This window comes from Sorex araneus, chromosome 1 (assembly GCF_027595985.1).
Source record: "Sorex araneus isolate mSorAra2 chromosome 1, mSorAra2.pri, whole genome shotgun sequence".
NCBI lineage: Eukaryota > Metazoa > Chordata > Mammalia > Eulipotyphla > Soricidae > Sorex > Sorex araneus.
The window spans coordinates 300,218,026-300,229,215 of record NC_073302.1 but is presented as its reverse complement, the minus strand read 5'-3'; the positions used below and the strand labels follow the sequence as shown (position 1 = coordinate 300,229,215).

At 61.7% G+C, this 11,190-nt stretch overlaps 1 protein-coding gene across 1 annotated transcript; it reads left to right on the top strand.

Annotated features, from left to right (window-relative positions):
• The first annotated feature begins 2,506 nt into the window (after positions 1–2,506).
• Positions 2,507–10,003, top strand: LOC101550091 (L-threonine 3-dehydrogenase, mitochondrial-like). Its single transcript, XM_055123655.1, has 9 exons — positions 2,507–2,526; positions 5,160–5,340; positions 5,923–5,965; positions 6,339–6,409; positions 6,665–6,814; positions 7,228–7,400; positions 8,091–8,181; positions 9,200–9,469; positions 9,864–10,003. Exons 2-9 carry the CDS (start codon positions 5,172–5,174, stop codon positions 10,001–10,003), a joined length of 1,107 nt encoding a protein of 368 aa, XP_054979630.1. The 5' UTR covers positions 2,507–2,526; positions 5,160–5,171.
• The last annotated feature ends 1,187 nt before the right edge of the window (positions 10,004–11,190 follow it).

Here is an 11,190-nt window from a genome sequence, read left to right as displayed (position 1 = left end):
CACTGAGCAGGGAGCACCACCAGGACCATACTTTTGTTTGTTTGTTTTTTCTTTTTTCTTTTTGGGTCACACCCAGCGATGCACAGGGGTTACTCCTGGCTCTTGCACTCAGGAATTACTCCTGGTAGTGCTCAGGGGACTACATGGGATGCTGGGAATCGAACCCGGGTCAGCCATGTGCAAGGCAAATGCCCTACCCACTGTGCTATCGCTCTAGCCCCAGGACCATACTTTTTAAAATTTTTGTTTGTTTGTTTTTTCCTTCCAGTTTTGGGCCCACACATGGCAGTGCTCTGGGCTTACTCCTGGCTCTGTGTTCAGGGGTCACTCCTGGTGATGCTCAGAGAGGACCCCAGCAAGCGCACTACCCGATAAAACTATTTTCTTTCTAGTTCCAGGGGCTGGAGAGAAAAAATTCCTGAGTGCAGAGCCAGGTGTGACCCAGAAAAAATAAATAAAATAAAGTATTGTTGTTTAACAACAAAAAAAAACCCCTATTTTCTAGTTCCAAACCATACATTCTTCTTTTGGCTTTTGGGGTCACACCAGTGATGCTCGGGGTTGCTCCTGGTGGTGTTAGGGGGACCCTGTGGGGCTTGGGGACTGAATAGATCGGCTGCAAGGCTAACGGCCTAGCTGTTGTGCTGTTGATGCAGCAGGAGCTGAGATGCAGAGCGTCACTTTAAGTCTCTGCCCATGGAACAGGTCGACAACCAGGAAGTAGAACTGGAGAGTTGGGGGTGGGGGTAGGATTTGGCAGCAGACAAATGGAAGCCCCCAGCCCCATCTCTCTCTGAGCACATGTACTCTGGACTCTCCCCAAACAGGTGTTGCACCAAGACACGGCCCAGTAGAGGCAGCCAGACAGGGCCAGGTACAGGCAGGGCTGATGGCCAGGACAGCTCAGGTGCCCAGGACAGCTCAGGTCCAGGAGGGCTGTGACAAGGTACTGAGCACAGGACCCTCACCCACAGACATGTGGTCATGGCTAGGGAATAGAAAAGCCAGGACTACACGACAGGAACTGCTGGGGGGACAGCTGGGAGGCCCAGAGATGGGGTGGAACACAGGGACCTTGCCCACGCGCCGGGCTGTGGCCACAGAGGGGGAAGGTGCCCACGTGAGAGCAGCTCAGGGATGGGACCTGGCTATCATTCCCAGGTACAGGAGAGGCGTGGACGTCTGGGCAGACCTGAAACTATCCACCCTTACTGTACAATAAATCAGCTTTCAATCTTCCGAGTTTGCAAATCTTTCATACGATTCTCAAGAACCCGCCAGCACAGGAAAAACCTGCCTTCACGCCAACACTATCCCGACAACCCACCCCCCCCACCCCAGATCATACATACATCTGGCCAGCGTGAGCGGCCGGCAAATGCCCTGGCGTTCTCAGGGACAGGCAACTCTGGTTCACGAGATGTGGGACAGATGTCTGGTCCAGAGACCACGCTGAGCGCCGCGCCTCGTGGACAGACGGGCTCAGCCGGCCGCACCTTCGCTGCTGAAAGAGCGTCACACAAACTTGTGCTGGGCAGCTGCTGTCCTCCAGGACAGTCGACTTCTTCGGTCTTAAGTCCAGCCTGGGCGTAGGGTCGGTGCAAGCCCTCCAGGCGGGCGCGACAGGCCGCTGCGAACCCGGGTGCGCGCTGGGCGGGACCAACAGCTCTTGGGCGCTGGCGCGGGAAGGTTCGAATCTGTCTTTCCCGCAGCGGCGGGTAGGCGGAGCGGGCAGAAGCGGCGGGATTTGCAGCGCTGCTTCCGGAGACCACGGGCTCGGGCTCGGGGGCCCCCCCGCACACCAGACGCCCCGACTCCAGATCGGGCTCGCCAGCAGCATCCCTTCCGGGACTGCACGGTGCGCCCGGGGGTCCCCGACGGCCTTTACCTTCTTGGAGGTGGGCGGCGCTCGTGGGCGTCGTGCTCCTGGGCGGTGCTCACGCGGACACGCCCCCCAGGCCTGGCACGTCCCGCGCGCGTTGGTGATTCTTGTCCTCGGAGGGTGCCGCTGGCGCGGGGAGCAAGGCGCAGGGCTCAGGGCCAGGGCACGACCCTGGCGTGCGGGACGGGGCGGGGCGGGGTTGCTATGGCAACAGCCCCCTCCCCAACTCCTGCCCCCCGTGATCCGGTCGAGGGAAGGGATTGGCGCGCCAGGTGCGGGGCGGGCCGGCGGGAGCGCTTAAAGGTTCCGGCGCTGGGCCCCGGGGCCCGCTCGCCGCCTTCCGCCCCGTGCAAGTGCTTCCCGGCCGAATCGGATCGTCTCGTCATCCCCCGGGATCTCGCGCGCGCAGGTCAGTGCCCAGGTGTCCCCGGCGCCCTGGGCCCCGTCCCGCGACCGATCCCCCTGGTGGCCTGACTGTGGGTCGCCCGGCGCCGGCTGGCCTGGACCTCGGGAGCCGCCCACCGCGGGACGTGTGCCCCGGGCGGGCGGGAGCGCGGGGAGGGCGCGGGCACTGCTGACGTGGACACCCCCGCCGGGAGGTCAGCTCGGGGCGCTGCGGGGACGGGGACCGCGCCGGCCGGAAGGTAAGAGCTGGGGCGCCGCCGGACTGAGCAGCGTGCTCCGAGGAGGTCCGCTCCGGAGGGCTTCAGGAGTGGACATCGCTCCCGGAGCGGAGAGCTGGGACACTTGTCCGGAGCCGCTGAAGTTCGGGGCGCAGCTGGGGTAGGCACCTGGGCACTCGCGCCCGGGCGCTGGGACAGGCGCGGCTGTGCCAGAACCGGTTGATCCTGCATCTCCCGCGGAGGGTGGCGCAGCGCGCTTTCCCAGGGACCCCGGCCTGGACGCAGCCCCACGGCCCCGCTCGAGGGACCCCCGGAGCCACTCCGGCGCACAGCCGGGCCCAGCCCAGGCTTTCGCGTGTCGGCGTGTTGGCATGTGCGCGGGGTTCACACGTGGCCCCGCGCCTGGGAGACCATCTGGAGGCCGCGGATCCCGCGGGCACAGCGCATGGGGCAGGTATCTGCGCGCCCCCGCACCCCCGGGACGACTTGTCCCCTGAGCGTCCCTGTTGCCCGACCTTACTACTGCCCCCAGCCCGGGTCGGGGGTGTGGCCTGGGACCCCCCGGCCGGCTGGGCGCTCCGGAGAGGGGCGCAGAGGTGAGGACGGTGCCCCCGGACCCGAGCGGGACCCCGCGTCTCTGCCGGACCCGAGCGCTCAGTCCTCTGAGGCTGGAGCTGGAGTTGCGAGCAGCCGGTGAAGGGACACGTCTGTGACCAACCTTCTCAGCCACCCGGCAGCCTTGCACGCTGTCGGGGGTCGCGGTGGAGACCCCGAGACTGAGGAGGGGCCTGGAGAGTGGGGGGCGGGGCGGGCGAGGCACCAGGCAATTGAGATAGGGCCCTAGGGCGGGGCCCATGGGGCGAGGCCCAGCGCTGGGGGCGGGTCTTGGGCCTAGGGACTGGAACTGACCCAGTTTTCCAAATGTCCTTTCACAGCCAGCAGGGTGGGTACCCCGCCAGGGGCAGGGAAGGGGGGTGGCACAGCCAGCAGAGTGGGTACCCCTCCCGGAGCAGGGAAGGGGGTTGACAGCCAGAGGACTCCAGGGTCCCAAGTCAGGAGGAAAGAAAGGTGCAGAGAGATAGTAGGTTCTGGTTTATAGCTGAGGGAGATGACCAGGTTTGGGGGAATGGTGTCTGGGTTACGCACAGTTCTACCTGTTCTCCTTTCTGACCCCACATCCTCTGAATTCACCCTTATTCTGAAATCTCAACTTTTGGGGGCTCGGTGGGCAATATGGATTCCCGGGGATTAAGCCTGGTGGGCCACATGCAAGGCAGGTGCCCGTCCTGCTGTACTGTCACTCCAGTCTGTTTGGGGGGCTCACACCAGCGGTGCTCAGGGGTTCCCCTCTGCTCTGCACTCCGCAGTCACTCCTGGCGGTGCTCTGGGGACCATATGGGGTGCCCGGATGCATCCCGGGTGAACCAACCATCAGGGCCAGGGCCCTCCCCGCTGTGTCCTCGCCCCAGCCCCTGGGCCCACACTTAAAATATAGACTTGAAAATTAAATTTTCAAGTGGTATAACAAAATTCCTTTGGGTTTGAGGTTTCCTTCTGAAATGGAAGAGCACTGTTTTGCCTGCTTTTTGGAGAGAGTTGGAGGCTCTGCCTGTATCACTGACCCCGGGTTTCCCCAAAGAGCATAAGGAGAAACAGGAGTCCCTGGAGACCCCCAGGAGCCCCTAGGCCAGGCACCCACTGAAATGTGGGGTGCAGGGACCAGTGGGCTGGGGCCAGGCGCTGCCAGGCTGCTGTCTACTTACTGCCTTGAAGAGACCGGGGACTTGGGGGGTGTCCAAGGCCTGAAAAAGCTTTTAAAATGCAAGAAATGCCTCCTACAGCTGCTTGGGCTGAGTCCCTTGGGAGTACAGAAGCAAACGTGGGGGCAGCCACTGTGTCACACACTGTCACCTGTCATGTATGTACCTGTCACACACTTGCCATAGCCTGTTACACCTGCCATACACACGTGTTGAGGTGCCACAGGCGTTGGCTGGTTTGTTGTTGGTTTTTCGTTTGTTTTGTTTTGTTTTGTTTTTGCCTTTTGGGTCACACCTGGTGATGCACAGGGGTTACTCCTGGCTCTGCACTCAGGAATTACCCCTGGCGGTGCTCAGGGGACCATATGGGATGCTGGGAATCGAACCCGGGTCGGCCGCGTGCAAGGCAAACGCCCTACCCGCTGTGCTATCGCTCCAGTCCCAGCATTGGCTGGTTTGGCTGTACAGGGAAGTAGGGCTGTTTCCATTGTAAGAGACCAAGTTGTCTGTCGGTCTGTTTGTGAGTTCTAAGGGGATTCAGGCTTTATGCCTGCGGGGAGAAAGCGCCTCCAGCCCAGCCCCAGGGATGGGGTGGACAGACTAATTGTGCAGGGGGTCCCCGGGGACCGCCCCGGGGCAGGGGAGTTGGCTGGTGGCTCCTTTGTCCTTCTGGGACAGGCTGACCTGGGTAGGGGGGGGTCCTGGGGGCGGGTGGGGTCTGCTCAGTGTCATGCCAGTCTGGAGCTACCCACTTGGGCATGGGTATCCTCTCCCCTGTGCTGTTGTCCCAAGAGAGGGCAGCCTTCTAGTCGTGAGTCTGGGGGGCCCCAGTTCTGTGCTTGCATAGTCTTGGGGCCCAGTGGCCGTGCACTGACCCTGCCCCCTCCCTTGCAGACACCAAGAGCAATGCTGGTCTCCCGCACTCTGGGCCGAGCCTGGGGCCTGGGCGCCGCCCGCCGCCTGCCCATCCCGCTCTGCCGCTGTCTCTGCAGCTCGTCTTCGCAGATGCCCCCCAACGCCAGCTTCCACTCTGCCTCGGCCCCCGACCCTGAGCGGCCGCGCATCCTGATCACAGGTCCGTTGAGCTCTTTAGTGCTGTCGGTCCTGGATGCCGTCCCGTGCCCCTGCCCTCTGCAGCTGTCTGGGTTGGTCCTGTGCCTTCTGCCCCTCTGGAACCCACAATGGGCTGTCCATCACTTGGCCTCTCAAGGGCACAGGCCCCACTTTGCCCGTTTGTCACCCACGTCCCGTTTTGTTCCTTTGGGGGCTATGTTCAGGCAGCCTCGGGTCCCCTTGATTCCCAGCCAGCTGGGCTGGCAGTTCAGTGCTCGGGTCTGAGGCTGTGGCCCTGCCAGGCCCTGCCATGCTGAAGCTCTCCCCTGGCTTCCCCGACGGTGCTTGGGGGTGTGGGGCACCCCAACTGCTGTCCTGGTCCCCGAGGCTGCGGGTGCAGTAGGCATGTGAGCGGCCTGGACGCCTGGGGCAGAATGGGGCGGGTCCCACTCACGGAGCAGGGGTACCGCCTCCCTGCTTGGGGTGTGCCCCTGTTCACCGGGTGGCGTGTCTGTTCACATGCCTGTGTGGCACCAGGGGTGGCAGTGACTCGGTCTCTGTCCTGACCTGGCTCTGCACCCCGTGTCCTGTTCTTCTTCACCAGGGGGTCTTGGCCAGCTCGGGGTGGGGCTCGCCGACTTGCTGAGGTAAGAGCTGAAGCTGGAGTGTGTGTCTACGTCTCGTGCCTCGGGTCTGTCCTCTGTCCTCTGTCCTGTCCGGGCCTGGTCAGAGCCTGTCACAGGCCAGCCCTGTTTCAGCCTCAGTGACTCCTGATGAGTCTCGATTCCGAGGTGTGGGGGGAGACAGATTGGACCACGTGGGGCTGGGGGCTAGAGCAGAGAGGAGAGGGTGCTGTCGGGGTGTGGGTGATGGCACCCTGGATGGAGATGGCGGTGCTGTTACAGGGGTGTGGGGTGAGGGGCGCCCGGCCGGGAACTGATGGTGGAGCTCGGGGGACGGGAAGGCGGGAGGCAGCAGGAACGGCAGGGTGACCCCACACGAGCCTCTGACCTCCCTCAGGAAGCGCTTTGGGAAGGACAACGTGATTCTGTCGGACATCAGGAAGCCCTCGGAGCGCGTCTTCCGCAGTGGTAAAAGCGAGTGGACACTGGCGTGGGAGCGAGCTGTGGGCTCTCCGAGGCGTGTCTGTGGGTCCCCGGGTCCCCGTTGAGGTGATCAGCTCCTGCCTGCAGTGCCCTGACCAGGAGAGACACAGGCAGCCTCCACTTTGTTCTTCCATGAGGAAGACGGCGTTAGTTACTGGCTGGGGGCTCCACAGGGGGCGTGGCGGTGCAGGCAGGGCCCCTCGTCTCTGACCTTGCACGTGCTCTGCCCGGTCGGCCCAGGCCCTTTCATCTTCTCGGACATCCTGGACTACAAGCACCTCCGGGAGGTGGTGGTCAACAACCGCATCAGCTGGCTGTTCCACTACAGCGCGCTGCTCAGCGCTGTGGGCGAGGCCAACGTGTCCTTGGCGCGAGCCGTGAACATCACAGGTGGGTCCCACCGGCTGTCCCGGGCTGGGGAAGTGGGAAGCACGTGTGCGGGCCGGGGGCTGGGGGCTGTTGCCCATCTTGGGGACCATATGTGCGCGTGTGTTTGTGTGTGTGTATAGGTGCCTCTGTGTGAGTGTGTGTGTGTGTGTGTATGCATGTGTGTGCATGTGTATGTGTATGCGTGTGTGTGCGTGTATAGGTGCCTCTGAGTATGCACGTGTGTGTGCCTGTGTGTATCCATGGGTGTGCATGTATATGTGCGCTCCCACATGAGTGTGTGTGTGTGTATGCGAGCGCGCGCGCGCCTGCCCACATGTGTTTCCCATAGGGATCCCCTGCCTGCCCCGTTTCCAGTGTGGGCCACGTGTGTGACCCACCCAGGTCACCTGCCCGTTTCCACCCGTCCATCTCAGGTCTGCACAACATCCTGGATGTGGCGGCCGAGCACGGGCTTCGGCTATTTGTGCCCAGCACCATTGGCGCCTTCGGTCCCAGCTCTCCCCGCGACCCGGCTCCAGATCTCTGCACCCAGAGGCCCCGGACGATCTACGGGGTGTCCAAGGTCCACGCGGAGCTCATGGGCGAAGTAAGCCGTGGTGGGCCGGGAGACGTCGGTGTCACCTGCCCTCGGTCGAGCCCACACCTTGGGGGTTGTGGTCAGTCTGGGCTGCCCCATGGCCCTGCCCCAGCACCATCTCCTCACTGCCCTGCTTTCCTTTGAATGGTGGCCACTGAGCTTTGCAGTAGGGGAGGTGACCGTCCCCTCGCCCTGCCCTCCCAGAGCTGCTGGGCAGAATCTCTAGGAGCGTGAGTGTAACTGTCTCCCGAGAAAGATCAGACATCCTTAGTCAGGCTGATCCAGCTTCTGAAACTACGTACATAGCGTACACACCCAGAGAGATACAAACTGTACACACACAGACACACACAGACACACACACACACACACACACAGATACATAGCATACATACACACACAGGCAGATACAAAGCAGGCAATCAACCATCTTGTTTGTGTTTGTGCCACACCACGGTGCTCAGGGCTTCCCCTGGCTCTGTGCTCAGGGATTGCCTGGGGCTCGGGGGACCATTTGGAGTGCCAAGGATCAAACCCAGCATGTGCCAGGCGAGCGCACTGCCCACTGCACTGTCTCTGCGGCCCCTGTAGGAGTGTTTCACAGCAGCCGCGTGGGATGTCATTGCAGAGACCGCCAGCCCTGCCTTGCTCCACCTCGTGTGACGGGGCTTTTGAAAGGACCTTCTCTCCCTTGCGCAGTACTACCATCACCGGTACGGGCTGGACTTCCGCTCCCTGCGGTACCCTGGGATCATTTCTGCCGACTCCATGCCCGGCGGGGGAACCACGGGTAGGTGCTGCCGTGCCAGGTCGGGTTCCCTGCAGCCCTCCGGGGCCTCTTGGGCCGTGTGTCTGAGTGGCTCGTGGAGATGCAGCTGTGGGTTGGCCTTGCCCCGTCCCGGAACTGGGCAGCTGTTGTTCACAAAGGAATGTGTAGCCCACGATGTAGAAGAGGCGGGTAGCAAATGGCTCTGGGGGCTGGAGCAATAGGACAACTTGCACACGGCCAACCCCCGAGCTTGATCCCCGGCATCTTGTAGGGTCCCCTGGGTGAAGAGCCAGGAGGAAGCCCCCTGAGCATCGCCAGGTGTGACCCAAAACCCAAACACTAAGAACAAAGAAGTGGCTGTGCTGTGAATCCAGGCTCTGTCTGGTGGAGTCCACTCAGAGTGGCCCGACCGCCCTGCTCATCACAGGTGGCAGGTGGCCTGCCTGGGGTGCAGTCCCTCGGCATGGGACCCTCCCCCACCTGCCGGAGGGCTGAGGCCAGTAGGGGAGGCTGCTGACTCAAGAGAGGCCACGTTTCTGAGCGGGCACTGGCCCTGGTTGCCCTGAAAAAGCTTTGGGTGGCTGGCTGGAGAGGAAGCAAGGGAGCACGGGAGCTGGTGCACTGCTGCTTGGTGGTCCAGTTTGACCCCTGAGCACGTGGCCAGGACTGCCCAGAGCCCCGCAGTAAGAGAAAAGCCTGTGCCCAGAGCTGCCGCTTCTCGGGGTGTGAGTGGGCCTAGCATGTGAGACTGATTCTCTCCCCAGCGTGCCCCGCGTCTGGGTTTTGCAGGGCCAGGGCCAGCTGCTGGTCATGGTCTTGTCAGCCTGGTCAGGAGTGTCTGACCAGAACCTCTCTCCCCCTCACCCCCACTCCCCGGGGTCTCGGTGCTCAAAAGCATGAGGAGCCCACCTTGCTGTCAGAGGCTTGGGCCCAGGGTCCCAAGAAGACTCCTATACACGCACTCATGCACGCGCGCGCACACACACACACACACACACACACACACACACGTATGCACACACGCATGGCTCTCTTCCAGACTACGCCGTCCAGATCTTCCACGACGCGGTCAAGAGTGGCACGTTCGAGTGTAACCTGGAGCCACACACGCGGCTGCCGATGATGTACATCGAGGACTGCCTGCGGGCCACGCTGGAGGTGATGGAGGCCCCGGCTGAGGCCCTGACCCTGCGCACCTACAACATCAACGCCATGAGCTTCAGCCCGCAGGAGCTGGCCCGGGAGGTGGCCAAGCACATCCCTGGCTTCCACATCACCTACAAGGTGGAGGCCGTCCGCCAGGCCATAGGTGGGTCATGGTTGCCGCAGACCCGACCTGGGGTCCAGGCTGGCGGGAGCGGGTCCTTCCCACTGGGGAGAGGGACCAGTATTGGGTGGGGCCCATGGGGCAGTGACAGGGGACACACACCGTCTTTGTGCTGGGCTCCTGGCATCCCAGCAAGCCGACTCCCAGCCACAAGGTGGGAAGGCTTGGCACGACATCAGCTTGCTGTTCAGTGCGACTGGCCTCACGCACCGGGCAAGCTGGGCAGGGTGTCACCGTTCTTGGCCTCGCGGTAGCCACGTGACCATGGTGCTAGTCTGCTCACACGGAGACTTTCCCGCCTGGGCTGTCAAAAAAATGTTCTAGAACTTTCTGTGCCAGAGCCCAGGTTACCTCAGCTGTGTTTCCCTCCTTCCAGCCGAGAGCTGGCCCATGAACCTGGATGACAGCCGCGCCCGCCAGGACTGGGGCTGGAAGCACGACTTTGACCTCCCGGAGCTGGTCGCCACCATGCTGCATCTCCGCGGGGCCCACGGCCAGGCGGCCCGAGCCAGCTGAGCCCTACAAGGCCACCAGCACCACCACCCTCGGTCCTGCGGTCCACGTCACAGGCTCGGGCTGGCACCAGTGGCTCAGGGGAGGGGTGGCTGTGTGTGTCTTCACCATGCCAGCTGCCCCCACGTCGCAGGACACAGGTGGACCTCATCACCTGTCTCTTTCTCCTGGGAAGGGGGACCCTGTGATGCTGTGCCAGAGCTAATTAAAGTTAATTATCACCCCAAGATTCCAGTTGTTCTCTTGGCCGGACATCGAAGGCTGCAAAGCCTCTTTAGAGGGGGTGTTGTTTGTGTGTTCATTGTTTCAGCGGAAGCACCACGGTTTATGGTTCTTCAGAGTTGAGTTTTAGACTTGCAGAATCTCCGCACAGGTGCCACCTCCAGTGTCAGCTTCTGCCCACCTGTGTTCCCAGCCCCCACCGCCCTCCGGACAGGAGCCTGGCTAGGTTATTGAAGGTCTGGTCTGGTGATTTCAGGGCGGTCGGCTATGCCTGACTCCCTGACCTGGTCCCCACTGCTTCTCATCTGTCTCTCCCTCTCTCCTCCACCTAGGAGTGATCCTGTGTTTGGCCTTCTGGCTGACTTCACTTAACCTGATGTTTTTTCATTCCGTCCACGTTGCCGCGAATAGCATGGTTTCTTTATTCCTGTCAGCTGTGCAGTATTCCAGACAGATACGAGGATCATGAAGATGTTTTTTAAAAAAGTTCATGAGGGGCTGGAGAGATAGCACAGCGGGTAGGGCGTTTGCCTTGCACGCGGCCGACCCGGGTTCAAATCCCAGCATCCCATATGGTCCCCTGAGCACAGCCAGGGGTAATTCCTGAGTGCAGAGCCAGGAGCAACCCCTGTGCATTGCCAGGTGTGACCCAAAAAGCAAAAAAAAAAATAAATAAATAAATAAATAAATAAATAAAAAAATTTAAAAAAAGTTCATGAAAGATGCTCTCCTGAAAAGTGCTCTTTGCCCACCCATCGGAGCCTAAGAAATGTGGCCAGATTGTCCCTGGGATGTGGACCATCTGAGAGCACACCTTCACAGTGACTGGGCTCATGGTGTCCCCACACACGGCGTCTGCCAGGCCGTGGTAGCCCTGGGGATTCTCGGAGAGACGAGCGGGGAGGTGAGGTGGGGAAGCATTGGCCGTTTGCGTGCGGCCCGCAGTGTTGGCAGTGTGGAGAAAGCCC

Coding starts and splice junctions, on each gene's coding strand:
- LOC101550091 (XM_055123655.1), top strand. CDS start 5,172: ATGCTGGTCTCCCGCACTCTGGGCCGAGCCTGGGGCCTGGGCGCCGCC. Junction 6,410..6,664: donor GGAGCGCGTCTTCCGCAGTG/GTAAAAGCGAGT, acceptor CGGTCGGCCCAG/GCCCTTTCATCTTCTCGGAC. Junction 8,182..9,199: donor GCCCGGCGGGGGAACCACGG/GTAGGTGCTGCC, acceptor GCTCTCTTCCAG/ACTACGCCGTCCAGATCTTC.